General features: G+C 45.5%; 1 protein-coding gene across 1 annotated transcript in view; it reads left to right on the forward strand.

Moving 5' to 3' along the window:
* LOC143957199 (uncharacterized) overlaps positions 1-18,474 on the forward strand; it is a 220,478-nt gene that overhangs the window by 122,958 nt on the left and 79,046 nt on the right. The window contains exon 12 of the mRNA XM_077467346.1: positions 5,561-6,847. Coding sequence (XP_077323472.1) covers positions 5,561-6,847 — 1,287 coding nt within the window. The remainder of the gene's footprint in view (positions 1-5,560; positions 6,848-18,474) is intronic.

Raw genomic sequence — 18,474 nt, forward strand, 5'->3', positions numbered from 1 at the left:
GTAGATATTTGTGAGAATTTTATGTTCATCAATTTATTTGATATTTTGCAGCAAGGGATGCCTAGCTTTTACAAAAATGCAGACGTAGAGAGGAGTGGGAATATTTAGAAGGATGCAAAGATTTGTATGAGGATGTCACGATGGAGAACCGGCCGCCCCTCACATCACCGGGTAAGAGGAGACTTTAATTTCTTGTAAAGCAGAGAAGAGTATTGAGGATCCACCTAGATACACACATCCTCTGATATAAAGACATAGAAACAATGTATTCAGTCAGTGTGTGTGTATCCTACAGATGGATCCAGTAACAGATGTCTCTCCCATTCTCTGTATTACTGGGATTTCACACAGGAACATCACGAGATCCCTCAAAATGATCAGGTAGATGACAAAAAGTGTTAACTAAACCAGTCTCATTCTAAATTGAACATGATTAATTGGTGTTTCTTATCCAGGATGAAGGCTTGATTGTTGTTAAAGTTGAGGATGGCGAAGATCTGTATGGTCCATGTAAGGAGGAGGACATTCCTCCAGAGATCCGCACAGGTGAGTAATAAACACTAAACCCAAAGAAGAGTCCCAGATTCTCTTTGTTCCGTCACTACAACAATCTCTTCTTCTCCCCCCTCCTCTGTCAGTAGACAGTAATGGGGAGACAGTATGTGCCCAGTGGTGGAGTCAGGAGCCATCAGCCTCTATTAGACTCCGGCTCTCCTCCTCACTTAATGTCATTGTGTGTTACCAGCCAAGAGACGTGACCAGTCTCCCCCCACACACACTCTCTGGAGTCTCTCATACATCTCAGTACAGGGGGCTTCACTCTCATCTTTATTCACAGACACCAAAGAGACTCAGAGAGATGTCAAAGCTGATGAGAAGGAAGGACACATGAGGATTAAAGAGGAGGAATTGTCTACAGATATCATCACAGGTGAGAACTGTGTTACAAAACAGCTTCACAACCTATTCTTATTTTGGAGGACCCTTTTCATTAGCTGTTTATGAATATACATGTGTTTTTCCTACAGATGGATCCAGTAACAGAAATCCCGCAGAGAAATGTCCCCGTGCTCCATATTTCCGAGACTCCACACAGGAAGATCACATCATCCCACACCATAATGAGGTAGATGGGATAAAATTTGGTTTTCTGAAGTGCAGAGGAAAGGTATTGATAAAGTGTAAATGCTGACTGCAGTTTATTAGTTCTGTTGCAGTCGCAGTCTGCAGCTGCGACCGGTAATTACAGACCAGGCAGCTGCAGATGTGACCGGTAATAACAGATCAGACAGCTGTAGATGTGACTGGTAATAACAGACCAGGCAGCTGTAGATGTGACAGGTAATAACAGACCAGACAGCTGTAGATGTGACAGGTAATAACAGAAAAGACAGCTGCAGATGTGACTGGTAATAGACCAGACAGCTGCAGATGTGACCGGTAATAACAGAAAAGACAGCTGTAGATGTGACCGGTAATAACAGACCAGACCGCTGTAGATGTGACCGGTAATAACAGACCAGACAGCTGTAGATGTGACCGGTAATAACAGACCAGACAGCTTTAGATGTGACAGGTAATAACAGAAAAGTCAGCTGCAGATGTGATCGGTAATAAGAGACCAGACAGCTGTAGATGTGACTGGTAATAACAGACCAGACAGCTGTAGATGTGCCCAGTAATAACAGACCAGACAGCTGTAGATGTGACAGGTAATAAAAGACCAGACAGCTGCAGATGTGACTGGTAATAATAGACCAGACAGCTTTAGATGTGACAGGTAATAACAGACTAGACAGCTGCAGATGTGACAGGTAATAACAGAAAAGACAGCTGCAGATGTGACTGGTAATAACAGACCAGACAGCTGCAGATGTGGCCGGTAATAACAGCCCAGATAGCTGTAGATGTGACTGGTAATAAAAGACCAGGCAGCTGCAGATGTGACCGGTAATAACAGACCAGATAGCTGTAGATGTGACCGGTAATAAAAGACCAGGCAGCTGCAGATGTGACAGGTAATAAAAGACCAGACAGCTGCAGATGTGACAGGTAATAACAGACTAGACAGCTGCAGATGTGACAGGTAATAACAGAAAAGACAGCTGCAGATGTGACTGGTAATAACAGACCAGACAGCTGCAGATGTGACCGGTAATAACAGACCAGATAGCTGTAGATGTGACAGGTAATAACAGACCAGACAGCTGCAGATCTGACAGGTAATGACAGAGCAGGCAACTGTAGATGTGACCGGTAATAACTGGTAATAACAGACCAGGCAGCTGTAGATGTGACCGGTAATAAAAGACCGGACAGGGGCAGATGTGACGGGTAATAACAGACCAGATAGCTGTAGATGTGGCCGGTAATAACAGACCAGACAGCTGGAGATATGACAGGTAATGGCAGACCAGACAGCTGTAGATGTGGCCGGTAATAACAGACCAGACAGCTGGAGATATGACAGGTAATGGCAGACCAGACAGCTGTAGATGTGACCGGTAATAAAAGACCAGGCAGCTGCATTAAACTTTATTTAATTCACTTTTAATATTTAAAGCAAACTCCCCCATACATCCATGTCTCCATGCTTTAGTTTGTTGAGAAATCACTTTTAAAAGCACTCCGTAGCATTTCTGGCCTTAGCCATCTTGAGTAAGGGCAGATGATGCATGCAGCATTTACTTCCTGGAATCTACCTGCCCTTAGCTCAGTCATGTAAGCAGGAGAGGGTTTGCCTAGCTGAGAAAGCCCCTCCTCCCCTACTGAAGGCTCCTGGTGTCTATGACATCATTTGCTTAGGCATGAAAACCAGGAAGTAACTGAAGAAATATAAAAAAGTTTAAAACAAGCAAATATGATATACTTTCCTATCACTGACCAATGCTAACAGGCTAAAGATTAAAAATAGTTAATGTTGATTGATAGAGTTTAGTTCCCCTTTAGCATTCTATGCATTAAAGTGGTTGTTAAGCAACTCTAGCATTACTGTGCCCTCCTGTGTGTTAAAAAAAAAAAAAAAAAAAAAAAAAAAGGCAAATTATACCTCATTTCAGAGCGCCTCCCGGCCATCACGTGACCGGCTGGCTCTCTCCTCTTCCCATCTGACAGCAAAAGTGGGCGGGCCGAGATTCCCAGGCTGACGCCAGTTGGGAGGAGGAGAGAGCTGGCCGGTCACATGAGTGCAGATCGGCGCTCTGAAGTAAGGTATAATCTGCATTTTTTTTTTATAAAACACACACACAGGGGGAAACAGGATTAGGAGACAGAGCGGATAGTATGAAAATGTACATGTTATTTCAGCAGCAGGAGGGACGGGGGCAGGCACTGTCATGAGCTGACCCGATAGGGAGGTGAACTGGGAGGTGAACTGGGAGAGCAGAGAGGAGAGCTGTGGATGACGGAGGCACATAAACTGACCACGGTGTCAAGGCTCAGCGGCCATGATGAACGTTGGTCAGTTTACAGGGGGGGGCAGAACCAGGCAGGATTAGCCAGGTTTTTTCAGGTGTTACAGGGGGCAAAATTACACAGCACAAGCACTGTGCTGTATAACATGCTTTGAAGGGACAGGATCCATTCTTTTTTTTTTTTTGAGTAACAAACACTTTTAGGTGAAAAACCTTTTGTTGCAAAGGATCCCCCGGGCCCCCCTTATACTCACCTGAGTCCGCTCTTGATATAGCAATGTACACGAGAGAAGCAGCTCTCCTGGCTCTGTCCCTCCTTAACGGGCAGATTGATAGCAGCAAAAGCCATTGTCTCCTGTTCCTGTCAATCAAATCTTATGACAGGGGCAGGGCGAGAGCCGATATCTGTGTCAATAGATGCAGACAGGGTGGCTCAAGAGTGAGCCTACATGAGTGACCCATAGAAAGCAGCTTGGGGGGTGGGGTTGTGGTCAGCTCTTCTCCCTACTTCTCTGTCTCATAGGCTGGGTTTAAAACAGCGGGAGTCATTTGCTCCTGCTGCAGTCGGTCAAAAACTGTGAGCAGAGGATTGAGCCCACACGGATGTCCCCTTAGTAAGCTGCTTCCTCTGGGCGCACTCAGCGCGGGGGAGTAACCAGGATCGCCAGCGGGGGACCATAGAAGAGGAGGATCGGGCTGTTCTGTGCAAAACCATTACACAGAACAGGTAAGTATGACATGTTTATTTAAATTTTATAAAATGGGAAGCTTTAATATCACTTTCATTTTACTCCCACAATAGGTAACTCCCATATGCAAACTGTATTCAATAAATGCTTGTTGGTTATGGGAAAATAAACAAATAGAAATACTTCCCTAATTCCTGGCTTCCTCATCATCATGTGACCAGTCCCCTGAAGCCACTTTGCTATGTTGCCCAGCCATTTGCAGTTCACTGTTGCCATCCCATATAGTGCAAGACCAGCAGTTCTGTAATGTGCAAAACAGCCTGCCCACATCCAGAGTGTAGAAAAGCAAGGGAGATTGCTGGCTAAGTATGGTGAATCTTTGCACCTATACCCTCTTAGACAAATGAGCATTTCACCCAATGCAGTGCTTGGGGGGGGGGGGGGGGGTTAAATGCATGGGTAAATGTAACATCAGCCCAGAGTTGGGGTTTTCAGATTGCTCTATGAGTGATAATATTCTGTTTTATTGAAATTAGTTTACTGTTTCTGTTAAATTGTGTCATTCAGGATGAAAATCTGATCATCGTTAAAGTCGAAGTTAAAGGGGAAGCAGAAGAGCCGTCTGTGAGGGACAATGATCTGCGTGCAGAAGAGGAGATCCCTCCAGAGATCTACACAGGTGAATAATAAACACTCAGGCTGGGTTCACACTGATACGACAAACGGGAGCTCATGTCTCATGACCTGTGAAAATCAATGATTCCCTATGAGAGCTGTCTTAACTGGTCCGACACAAGTCGATCCGACTTTAGAAATGCTCCCTGCAATACTTGTAATATAATACTAAAATAAGGGAATTCCTTGGGGACCGCCCAGTCCATTAGAGCTAGTGTCCCTAATGGAAGATTTCTCCTGTATTACTTTTCTGGGGACAACCCAAAGTTTGGGATTTTCCTTTACTTTCACTTTCAATGCTAATGGTAAACAGGACAAATAGAGACGGCAAATCTCCCTAATAGGGGCACAATACAAACTTACAGGTGTTCTAACCCCTCTCCATTCCAGCCAAAACTAAAGAAAAAGTTTTGTCTTTAGTTACATTTTAAGTCTCCAATTTCCACTTCCATGGGGCTTACCTTACATCAGGGATATGCAATTAGCAGACCTCCAGCTGTTGTAAAACTACAAGTCCCATCATGCCTCTGCCTCTGGGTGTCATGCTTGTGGCTGTTAGAGTCTTGCTTTGCCTCATGGGACTTGTAGTTCTGCAACATATCCCTACCTTACATGTTCCCCAGGTGAATGCAGCAGCAGTAAACAGATGAGGTAGTTGACATTAAAATGAACATGTTGTTGTGCCCCCCACATGCAAACCACAGGTCAACTTTAAATGCTTCTACCACTGGAATTTCTAATTTTAGAGGACCATTCATATTTCCATATATTTATTTCTTCCAGATGGACTGTATAGATGGTACGGTACGGAGAGACATCACAATATCCTTCCTGTTGCTGAAACTGCAGACAATGACATCATATGTGATTCTTTACGCGTTAAACATGTTCCAGTACTATCTCCTGATACCTCTACACACACAATCTTTCATCCTAAACACCCCAACTCTGCTGTTCATTGTCAACGGGGCAAACTCCTTACTGAGAGCTCAAAACCTACCAAGCACCAGAGAATCCTGACTTTAGATAAGAAATATCACTGTGCTGAGTGTGGGAAAGGTTTCACCGAACGGTCAAACCTTTCTAAACACAAAAAGACACATACAGCCGAGAAGCCATTCTCCTGTTCGGAATGCGGGAAGGCTTTTATCCAGAGAGCCCACCTCATTACCCACCAAAGTACTCACACAGGGGAGAAGCCCTATTCCTGTGTTGAATGCGGAAAATGCTTTTCCCGGAAGTTTACGCTCATCAGACACGAACGGGTCCACACAGGCGAGAAACCGTTCTCGTGTTTGGAGTGTGGGAAATCGTTTGTGGAGAAATCACACCTTGTATACCACGAGAAGTCTCACACAGCCGACAAGCCGTTTTCCTGCACTGTGTGCGGGAAGAGCTTCATCCTGAGAGCCCACCTTATGTCCCATGAAAAGACTCACACCGCCGAGAAGCCGTTTACCTGTTCGGAGTGCGGGAAGGGCTTCAGGCAGAAGTCAGAACTGGCTAGGCACCAGAGAATTCACACAGCCGAGAAGCCATTCTTGTGCACCGAGTGTGGCAGGTGTTACGCTTGGAGAGACCTACTCATCAAACACCAGAAGAGTCACACAGGGGAGAAGCCCTACGCTTGCGCTGAATGTGGTAAATGCTTTGCGGAAAAGACGCTTCTTGCCATACACGAGAGGGTTCACACGGGGGAAAAGCCATATTCCTGCTCCGAATGCGGCGAACGTTTTACGCAAAGAGCCCATCTTATCTCGCACCAGAGGACTCACACAGATGAAAAGCCTTTTTCCTGTTCGGAATGTGGGAAATGTTTTTCTCAGAAACAGTATCTTGTTTTGCACCAAAGGATGCATACAGATGAGAAGCCGTATGAATGTTCAGAATGTGGGAAATATTTTACCCGGAGGGGCAGCCTTATCTCACACCAGAAGGGTCATACCGGAGAGAAGCCGTATTTGTGTTCCGAATGCGGGAAACGCTTTTCAAAAAAGTCTTCCCTGATGTCACATCTCAGCTCCCACAGGGAACACAAGGTTCTGCTGTCTGGATGTGGCACCATCTTTTAATACTGTTGAACTCCATGCTGTCAATTATCACAACCAAGCCCTCCATTTTCTTTGCTTTCAATGGGTGGTCGGTACACCCAGGCATATTGTGAATAATGTCCATTCTCCCCAAGAATTTGGATAGCTGCTTGTAAGCAAAAACAACTTTTACTGCAATTCTGATATGAACTCAGAGCAGCAATCATTTTTTTTTTTTCTTGCGCGGGACTTGCCTTTCTCTACAAAAGATGTTGGGGTTGATTTACTAAAACTGGAGCATGCAAGATCTGGTGCAGCTCTGCATAGAAACCAATTCGCTTTCAGATTTTTTTTTATTTTGTCAAAGCTTAACCGGTTTAGGACCACCCTATCACGTATCATATATATATATATATATATATATATATATATATATATATATATATATATATATATATATATAATATATTAATATATGTGTGCATATGTGTGATCTAGCTCTTCCGAGTAGGGGTGGGGTGCGCATGCATGCCACCGGCGGCTTGCATCTACTATGATTATACACAGCGGGAGCCCAACGGTGGGTACCGCAGACTCCATGTCCATTGGCAATCATCGATGAACGAGCAGAGAAGCAGAACGGCGATCTGATAGGAGGGAAGGTATGGATCCTGTGTCTCTGCAAACCAGGGACTAGGATCCATGTCTTCCCCTAGTAAAAGTACCTCACACAGTTTAGAAAAACACTGACTAGGCACACAGTTAACAATTTGATCTCCCCTGATGTTAACCCCCAGCCAGTGTCATTAGTACAGTGTCCGTGCATATTTAGCATATTTAAAGGGGTTGTAAAGGTAAAAGTTTTTTCACCTTAATGCATTTCATGCATTAAGGTGAAAAAATATCTGACAGTGCCGGCCCCCCCCCCCCCCCCGTTTTACTTACCTGACCCCTCGAAAGTCCCACGCTCGTCCCCGACATCCTCTTCGCCGCTCACCCTGGCCATTGATTGGCTAGAGTGGATGGATTCAAAGCAGCGCAGTCATTGGCTTGAGCTGCTGTCAATCACATCCAATGAAGCAGCACGCGGGGGGGCGGGGCTGAGTGATACAGTGAGCAGCTACGGCCGCCAGCTGTATCACGGGAGCGTGCCCGCAAGCACTCCACACCATGCGAGGGAGCTCGCATGAAGTTGTGGAGTCCTTGCAGGAGGGAGCCGTGACAGCTGCCGAGGGACCCCAGAAGACCAGGTTCAGGGCCACTCTGTGCAAAACGAGCTGCAAAGTGGAGGTAAGTATAACATGTTTGTTATTTAAAAAAAAAAAATATTAAATTGCCTTTAGTGATCCTTTACTGTAAATGTCCGCTGCAATATTGCAGCCCCACTATAAGTTGCTGATCGCCGCCATTACTAGTAAAAAAATATAGAAATAAAAATATCTCATAATTTGTAGATGCTATAACTTTTGTGCAAACTAATTAATATACACTTAATGGTGGTGTTTTGTTTACCAAAAACCATGTAGGAGAATACATATTGGCCTAAATTTATGAAGAAATTAGTTTTTTTTTTTTTATTGGATATGTTTAATAGCAGAAAGAAATAATTTTGTTTTTGTTTTTTTCAAAACTGTTGGTTTTATTTTTTGTTTATAGCGCAAAAAATTCAAAACCGCCGAGGTGATCAAATACCACCAAAAGAAAGCTCTATTTGTGGGGAAAAAAGGACATCAATTTTATTTGTGTACAACTTTGCACGACCGCGAAATCGTTAAAGTAATGCAGTGCCGTATCGCAAAAATGGCCTAGTCATGAAGGGGACGTAAATCTTGCAGAAGTCAAGTGGTTAATTGAACGAGGTGAAGTTAGAAGCTGATTGGCTACCATGGATAGCTGCACCAGAATTTGCACTCTCTAGATTAACCACTTGGGATCCGCGCTATTGCAAAATGACGGCAATAGCTCGGACCCACATTTTCGGGACTACGTCTATTGACGTAGTCCCGGTTACGAGCGGCCTGCGCGCTCTGTGATCGGCGAGTCCGTGAGACTCGCCTGATCACCGATCCGTGTAAGGGGTCGATCCCGACCCCTTATCACGTGATCAGCTGTCAGCCAATGACAGCTGATCATGTGATAAAACGGAGCCGGTAATCGGCTAGTATTCCTCCTCGCGCTGACAGCGCGAGGAGAAAAAAAAAAAGCCGATCGCCGGCGGCCGTGTTCGGGACATCAGTCCCGATCACGGCCAGCAATGTAAAAGGACACCTGCCCCCTGCCAGTGCCCACCTGCCACCCGCAGTGCCATCCTGAAATAAAGTAAGTGCCCCCCTGTCAGTGCCACCCAGCAGTGCCGATAGTGCCCACAGTGCCACCCAGCAGTGCCCACAGTGCCACCCAGCAGTGCCCACAGTGCCACCCACAGTGCCACCCAGCAGTGCCACCCACAGTGCCACCCAAAATCTGCCTCAGGTGCTGCACCCCAGTGCCGCCCATCAGTGCCCAGCAGTGCCGCCCATCAGTGCCCAGCAGTGCCGCCCATCAGTGCCCAGCAGTGCCACCTATCAGAGCCACCTATCAGTGCCACCTATCAGTGCCCATCAGTCCCATCTATCTGTGGTACCTATCAGTGCCCATCCGTGCCACCCATCCGTGCCACTTATCCGTGCCACCCATCCGTGCCATCTTATCTGTGCCCATCTTTGCCCATCAGTGCCGCCTTATCTGTGCCCATCGGTGCCGCCTTATCTGTGCCTATTAGTGCCACCTTAACTATGCCTATCAGTGCCCACCAGTGCAGCCTATCAGTGCCCACCAATGCAGCCCATCAGTGCCCACCAATGCAGCCCATCAGTGCCCACCAATGCAGCCTATCAGTGCCGCCTAATCAGCGCACTTCAATGAAGGAGAAAAATGACCCGTTTGCTAAATTTTATAACAAACTATTAAAACATGATTTTTTTTTTTTTTTTTTTTGCATCTTTTTTTGTTTGTTTAGCAAAAAATAAAACTCCGAGCTGTAACTAAATACCACCAAAAGAAAGCTCTATTTGTGGGAAAAAAATGATAAAAAATTCATTTGGGTACAGTGTTGTATGACCGCGTAATTGTCACTCAAAGTGCATCAGCGCTGAAAGCTGAAAATTGGTCTGGGACTGAGGGGGGTTTAAGTGCCCAGTAAGCAAGTGGTTAAGTAAATCAAACCCAGTGTATATGTTTGTATTTGTAATAAACTATCATGATCATCCAGTCTGAAATATTACTGTAAACGTGGATGTGTAGCTGCTATTGTAAGTCAATTTTATTGATATATGCAATTCTTCTGAATAAAAAAAAAACAGTGTTCCAAGATTTTAAAAAAATTGCAGAGAGAAAACTGTTGCAGCTTGTTGTCTTTTCTTTTTTTCTGTAGATAAGAAACTTTAGCGGTCACATGACTTCTGCAGGGGGTTGTCAGAGCTACAAATACTGTATGCTTTGGATTGTAAGATCTCAGGAGCAAGGCTCTCCTAAAGCCGGCCATAGACAGTTCAAATCTTTGCCAGTTTAGCAGGAACTGGCCGAGATTCGAACCATGTATGGGCAAGCTGAATGTACCCAAGATGACCGAGCGATCACTAGCAATGATCACTGTGTTCTCCGGGCAGGGGGTGGCTTCCTGCCCCCCCCCCCCAGCAGAACACAATGGCTCTAGGGGAAGAGTTCCCCCATCAGCACTGACTGTGTTGATGGGGGAATGTAGCAATTTTCTTTCCTGCAACCGTGGTTACAAGAAAGAAAATCACTCCGTCTATGGCCGGTGTGACTGTACCCCTTTATTTTGTGAAGAGCTGTGCAAACTGTTGGCGCTATATAAATCCTGTATAATATTATACATGACTAGCAGACTATTGTCATGCATTAAAGTGGAACTTCACCCAAAAAGGTAAAGTTCCGCTTTTCTGTTCCGCCCCTTCTCCCCCTATTGGATACCTGCTACCATTTTGCTTGGGCCCAGGAGATTGGTGTGAAAGATTAGCCCTCCCCTCCCCCTTTGCCCACCGCCTTCTGGGACTTGTCACAGGTTCCAAAAATCTGTGATGCACAAAGTGCACCGCGGCTGGTGCATACTCAGTGGGAAGCCGCAAGTAATCACAGCCGGCTTCCCTTAGTAAGCATGCTGGGGACCTGAAGAATGTCAGAAAACAGCCTGGGTGAGGACGGCACTGGATCCTTGGACAGGTAAGGGTCCTTTTGTATTTAGTACAGTATTTGTCGCTGCTGACTTTTATTTTTTTTTCATAGAGTCTGAAGATCCTCTTTAACCACTTCCGCCCCAGAAGATTTGGCTGCTCAATGACCAGAGCACATTTAAGCAATTAGGCACTGCGTCGCTTTAACTGACAATTGCGCGGTAGTGCGACGCTGTACCCAAACAAAATTGACGTCCTTTTTCCCCACAAATAGAGCTTTCCTTTGGTGGTTTTTATTTTTTGCGCTATAAACAAAAAAAAAACACAAATTTTGAAAAAAAAACAACAATATTTTGTACTTTTTTGCTATAATAAATATCCCCAAGTCTTTTTTCAAAAAAAGCTAATTTTTGTTCTCAGTTTAGGCCGCTATATATTCTTCTACATATTTTTGGTAATAAAAATCACAATAAGCATATATTGATTGGTTTACGCAAAATTTATAGTGTCTACAAAATAGGGGAAAGCGTTATGGCATTTTCATTATTATTTTATCTTACTAGTAATGGACGGCGATCTGCTATTTTTTATCATGACTGCGTCATCATGGCAGACACATTGGATACTTTTGACACATTTTTGGGACGATTGACAATTATACAGTGATCAGTGCTATCAAAATGCACTGATTACTGTATAAATGTCACTGGCAGGGAAATGGTTAAAACTAGGGGGCGATCAAGCTGTGTTCCCTGACTGTATGTTCTAACTGTAGGTGAAGGGGACTAACTATAGGAGATGGCAGACTGTGGTTCCTAGCTATTAGGAACTCACAATCTGCATCTCCTCACAGAAAATGGATTTGTGTGTTTACACACCCACGTCCCTGTTCTGCTTGTCATGCCCATGATCGCTCGTGGCCGATGGTCATTGCGACCGCTGGTCACGAGCATTGGCACCCCCGCAGTGCAGCAGGCATGTGCGCGTGCCACCGGAGGGTCTGCTATCCCGCCTAAAGGAGCCGCTGTATAGCTACAACAGCTCGTGGGATGGTGCCGACCTGCCACAGTATAATGATGGCGGCTGGTCTGCAAGTGGTTAAAAGGGGTATTCACTCAAAAGATAAAACTATAGTTCTACCATTTTACAAAACTCTGGTCCAGCCACATCTAGAGTAATTCATACAGTTCTCAAGAAGGATGTGCTTGAACTGGAGAGAGTCCAGAGAAGGTTCACAAAGCTTATAAGGGTTCTGGAGGACCTCAATTATAAAGAGCAAGCATTAAAAATTCTCCCTGGAGAAGTAATGCTTAAGAGGGCATAAGCTTGCAGTATACAAACTTTTAAATGGGGAACATTGGGAGGAAACTATTTAACCCAAGGTCTCTAAAAAAGCCCCACAGCCAAACAATGAAGTTGGGCGAAAAGCAGCTTAACCAAAAACTGCATATGAAATTCTTTACTATTAGAGTGGTAAGGATGTGGAACTCCCTTCCGCAGTTGGTGGTGTCAGCGAGGAGTGTGAATAAATAAACTTTCAGCTGTGTTTCTAAGCGAATGCAATAAACGGAAAATGTTAATGACAAGCAAGCACACTTGGATGTCTTTATTCAAGCTAACTTGCGAACTATGTAATAATAATAATAATACAAAATCCTTTTCCTAAAGAATTTATTAGACTACAAATCTCTGAGGGAAGGAAATAAAAAGGCCATTGTTCCTTCCCTGAGGTCTACACCCCTATACATTATTCTTTTCTTTAATATGAAGTATTGCATATAATTACTATGGAGTCTTCTGTTCAGCCAGTAGGCTCTGCCAGCCAGAGCTCTAATCTGCGTTTTTTGTGTGAACCCTTGTGTGACGGACCGCTTAGCTCCCCGCTTGGGTGCCTCCGGCAAGATACAGCTTCCTCCAATCTGCGACCAGGAACCAGGTATTAGCTGAGCATTGCACCCAAGAACTAGACGGCGCTAGCTTAGATGCAAACTGGAACTGACTTTATTATAAACGTACACGGGATTTGTACCACACAAAATCAGGTAGAGCATGATCACATTATTCTAAACAAATTGAAAGGAGTATTATCATTAGCACATCTAAAGCCCTGTACATATGGGCCGATTTCCAGGTGACATAGGCCGGTTCAATAAAAACTGTCCGTCATTCGGCCGATGTGAATGGCAGCTTCTGTCGGACACGCATGCTGGAAAACCAGCAGCTGACTGGCTCCTGATCAGTGCTCTCAGCCAATGGTCCCCCTGTCAGAACACAAAGCTTACTGGGTGAGATCATTAGTACAGCAGCTAAAACTGGAGCTAGCAGGTCTTTTCATTCAACCCACTGGGTTGAACGGAAAAAAGCACATATTGTGTACCAGGTTTAAGGAACAGCCAACATAAACAGTAATATAATTAACCACTTGCTTACTGGGCACTTAAACCCCTTCCTGCCCAGGCCAATTTTCACCTCTCAGCGCTGTCAAACTTTGAATGACAATTGCGCGGTCATGCAACACTGTACCCAAATTAAATTTTCAGATTTCTTTCACACAAATGGAGCTTTCTTTTGGTGGTATTTAATCACTGCTGAGTCTTTTATTTTTGTTGCAAAAATGTCCTAGGTTGTTATAACATTTTGAAACTGGTAATTTTTCTCCTTCATTGATGTGCACTGATGAGGCTACACTGATAGGCTATACTGATAAGCTGCACTGATGGGCACTGGTAGGTGGCACTAATGGGCACTCATGAGACGGCACTGAGAGGTGGCACTGATGGGCACTAATAGGTGGCACTGGTGGGCATTGATAGGTGCACTGGTGGACACTGGTAGGTGGCACTGATAGGCAGCAGTGATATGCACTGGTGGGCACAGATGAGGCAGCAGCAGCTCTCCCTGTTTGGGACCGTTGTCCCCCTGACAGAAGCCGGTCATCAACTTTTTTTTCCTCCTCACACTGTCAGTATGAGGGGAAAAAAAGCAGATTACTGATCTTCTGTTTACATCACGTGATCAGCTGTCGTTAGCTGACAGCTGGTCACGTGATAAGGGGCCCGGGATTGATCTGTGATCAGCCAAGTCTTATTGACTCGCTAATCACAGAGCGCGCCACGCATGCCCCGAACTCGGGAGGACATACATGGACGCCCTCCCGGCAATTAAGGAATATGCTGTAGCAGTCTTTTGGCTATAGCGTGGGCGGGGTGGGAGGTTAAACAGTATACTAATTAACAACTAGTCACCTAGACAAGCCTAGATGCCTCAGGTTAATGCCCACCCAGACAGTTCGGCACCAGTATTCAAGAAGACCCAGGGCTGTCCAAATCTCATTAACCACTTGCCGCCCGCCCTATAGGCAATTGACGGCGGCAAAGTGGTTTCATAATCCTGACCGGACGTCATATGACGTGATCAGGATTATGAGCCGCTGCGCACCCCCGGGGGCGCGCATCGCGGCGATCGTTGTTGCGGGGTGTCAGTCTGACACCCGGCAACTACAATCTCGGTAAAGAGTCTCCGACGGAGACTCTTTACCATGTGATCAGCCGTGTCCAATCACGGCTGATCACAGTGTAAATGGGAAGAGCCGATGATCGGCTTTCCCTCACTCGCGTCTGTCAGACACGAGTAGAGGAGAGCCGATCGGCTGCTCCTCTGACAGGGGGGGGTCTGTGCTGATCGATTATCAGCACAGCCCCCCTGAGGATGCCCACACTGGACCACCAGGGACGCCACCAGACCACCAGGGAAAAGGTAATAAAGGTCATAATCCTCCCTAGACCACCAGGGATGCCAATCAGCACAATGGGTGCCAATCAGTGCCCATAATGGATGCCAATCAGTGCCCACAATGGGCATCACTGATTGGCATGCATTATTGTTTGGCACTGATTGGCATCCATTACTATAGTATAACACCGATGCCGCCTATGAGTGCCCACCTGTGCCGCCTATGAGTGCCCACCTGTGCCGCATATGAGTGCCCACCTGTGCCGCCTATGAGTGCCCACCTGTGCCGCCTATGAGTGCCCACCTGTGCCGCCTATCCATGCCCACCTGTGCCGCCTATCCATGCCCATCCGTGCCGCCCATCCGTGCCGCCCATCCGTGCCAGCTATCAGTGCCAATTTGTGCCACCTATCAGTGTCCGTCCGTGTCGCCCATCAGTGCCGCCTATCAGTGCCACTTCATTGGTGCCCATCAGTGCCGCCTTATCAGTGCCCATCAGTGTAGCCCCATCAGTGCCCATCAGTGAAGGAGAAAACTTACTTATTTACAAAGTTTTGAAACTGAAACAAAAAAAAACATTATTTTTTTTCAAAATTTTCGGTATTTTTATATTTGTAGCGCAAAAAATAAAAACCGTAGAGGTGATCAAATACCACCAAAAGAAAGCTCTATTTGTGGGGAAAAAAATGATAAAAATTTCATTTGGGTACAGTGTAGCATGACCGCGCAATTGTCATTCAAAGTGCGACAGCGCTGAAAGCTCAAAATTGGTCTGGGCAGGAAGGTGTTTAAGTGCCCTGTATTGAAGTGGTTAACCAGCTTTCTTTTTACTTTCATCTTCTCACTGAGTTTCAAGTTGGTGGAGACCATCATGGCTTCCTTGGCTGTTAAATGTAATGTCCTCTTGCATTATATAATAGGACATCTTCCTGAATTCTTGTAGCTCCCTCAAATGCCAGGGTCCATAGTCAGTAGGCAAGGGGCTACCCCGTAGTCCCCTCCAAAAGCCCCTGTCCCAGTTGGGTCAGTCACACCTTGTATTAGGGCTCATGGACATGAGCATACAATAATCTGCGTTCAGATCCATAATGCATACAAATCTGAATCCAGCAGTATTGCATGCTCCGGATCCATACACATACAGTTTCTATGTTTTACTTCTGTCCATGAGTGTTTGCATGTGTTGGTTGCGGGTAGGGCATTAAATTCAATGGTCTGTCCTACAGTACATCAGCAAGAAACACGGGTAAAAAAGTCCTCAACCTTTTTTTTTTTATTCGCGCCACACCAAACCACATAGTACTGAGGCAACATGCTAAAAGGCATTGTGGTTACCAATGCAGGGCATTTTGACTAGGTGGACCTGAGTGTGCTTTACCCTTGTCAAGAGTTTTGCACCCCAGGGGGGGGGGGATCAGGGAAGTGTAGTTCCTCTTTGGGAGGGGACCATTCAGCACACCCTTGAGCACTTTTTTGTGGGTTCACGTGTACATTTTTGGTTTACTTTGGTGTTTTGTTTTTGCGCACTGCACTGTGGGCTCCTAAATGAAAAGCTGAACATAATAAATGTGATTTCCCAAATATGCTGCTCTACCACTTTACATATAAATTGTGAAAATAATGAACCAATCGACTTAATACAGTAGCTCACAAAAGTGAGTACACCCCTCACATTTTTGTAAATATTTTATGATATCTTTTCATGCGACAACACTGAAGAAATTACACTTTGCTACAATGTAAAGTAGTGAGTGTATAGCTTGTATAACAGTATTGATTTGCTGTCCCCTCAAAATAATTCAACACACAGCCATTAATGTCTAAACCGCTGGCAACAAAAGTGAGTACACCCCTGCAGGGCAGTATTCCAACATGATAACAACCCCAAACACACCCCCAAGACAACCACTGCCTTGCTAAAGAAGCTGAGGGCAAGGGTGATGGACTGGCCAAGCATGTCTCCAGACCTAAACCCTATTGAGCATCTGTGGGGCATCCTCAAACGGAAGGTCATCATGGAGGAGTGGAAGAGGACTTCAGTGGCAACCTGTGAAGCTCTGGTGAACTCCATGCACTTTGGGCCCAATTTGGACATTTTCACTTAGGGGTGTACTCTAAGGTGACCAGATTTTTAAAAAGAAATCCGGGGACATACTTTTTTTTTACTAGTAATGGCAGCAATCAGTGACTGCGATATTGCGGTAGACAAATCGGACACTAATGCCGTGTACACACGACCGGTTTTCCTGTCGGAATAAACTCCGAAGGTTTTTCCGACAGAGTTCCGACAGAGTTCCACTGAAACTGTCTTGCCTACACACGATCACACCAAAGTCCGACCATCTAGAATGCGGTGACGTACAACACGTGCGACGGGACTAGAAAAAGGAATTTCAATATCCAGTAGCCAATAGCTTCCCTCTCGTACTTGCTTCAGAGCATGCGTTGTTTTTGGTCTGTCGAAACAGCATACAGATGAGCAGTTTTCCCGATAGGAATTGGTTCCATAGGAAATATTTAGACCTATTTCTAGGTCTGTCAGAATTTTTCTGTCTAACATTCCACTCGTGTGTACGCGGCATTAGTGACACTTTTCACACTTTGTGGGAACCAGTAACACTAATAAAGTGATCAGTGCTAAAAATATGTACTGTCACTGTACTATTGACACTGGCTGGGAAGGGGATAACATCTAGGGCAATCAATGGGTTAAATATGTGCCCAACAAATGTTTTCTTACTGTAGGGGAGGTGCTTTTACTAAGGGAAGACATAGATCCCTGTACCTGCTTTGCAGGAACACAGGATCAATGTCTTCCATACTGACAGACTGGCAAACTACCTTTTTTTTACATAGGCGTACATAGGCGATTGGCAACTGGTTAAGATCATCAGCGTTATGATAACTCACAGGCAGCAGGCATTCTATCATGGCTCTGGCTGGCTGTGTCACAGTGCGTCACATAACATGGCTACTGGGTGCTGATTTTGTTATCTTATGACCAATAAGTGCCTGCTGCCTGTGAGTTCTGATACCATCCATTATGCCAGAGAGACAGACAGTGCAATGTAGTCTATTCACAGACATCCCCAAAGCACAGTTGTGTTGAAGCCTTGAGCCTTTTAGCCACATTGGTTGTCATCACTGAAAAGCCAATCGTCGGCTCTAAAAAACAGTACCGGGATGATGCCTGCAGCTGCGGGCATCATCCCTGTATAACCCCCGAAAGCCGAGTATGCAGATCTGCGTACGCTCGGTGGCAAGAGGTTATACAGTGTGCAACTATTGCCACTGTTTCGTCACATATGGCGACCCATCACATTTGGCTACCCGCTGGACTGCTCATGCGCAACACCGCCATATGCGGTCCAACACTCTGGTGATCTTGCGCAGAATTATGTGCCCGTACCCCTGCGTCCAGGTTCAAACCCCACCATCCAAGTGGACATAGAGTTAAATTATAATTATGCCGAGTGAAACGAGGCCGTGCCCGAAGATTGGCGAGCGAAGCAAGCCCTGTGTTGAAACACATACGACGACATCACGCATGCGCACTCCAGCGGGTAGGCAAATGCAATGGGTACCCAAATGTGACGTGACCCCACCATTAGAGGGCACCTGTTTGCATATTAGGGTAATGAACGTCCTAAGTGCAGGAGGGGGCAGACATTTTCTTGTAGACCAAGAAACAGATAATAGCAGTTCTAGACCCATATAGTAAAAGTCATCGCTATGTTGAAACTTTTTCCTAGAGTAAGTGACA

The sequence above is a fragment of the Lithobates pipiens genome, unplaced genomic scaffold (genome assembly GCF_037356315.1).
Source record: "Lithobates pipiens isolate NorthernLeopardFrog02 unplaced genomic scaffold, aLitPip1_a1.2 Scaffold_51, whole genome shotgun sequence".
NCBI classification, from domain to species: domain Eukaryota; kingdom Metazoa; phylum Chordata; class Amphibia; order Anura; family Ranidae; genus Lithobates; species Lithobates pipiens.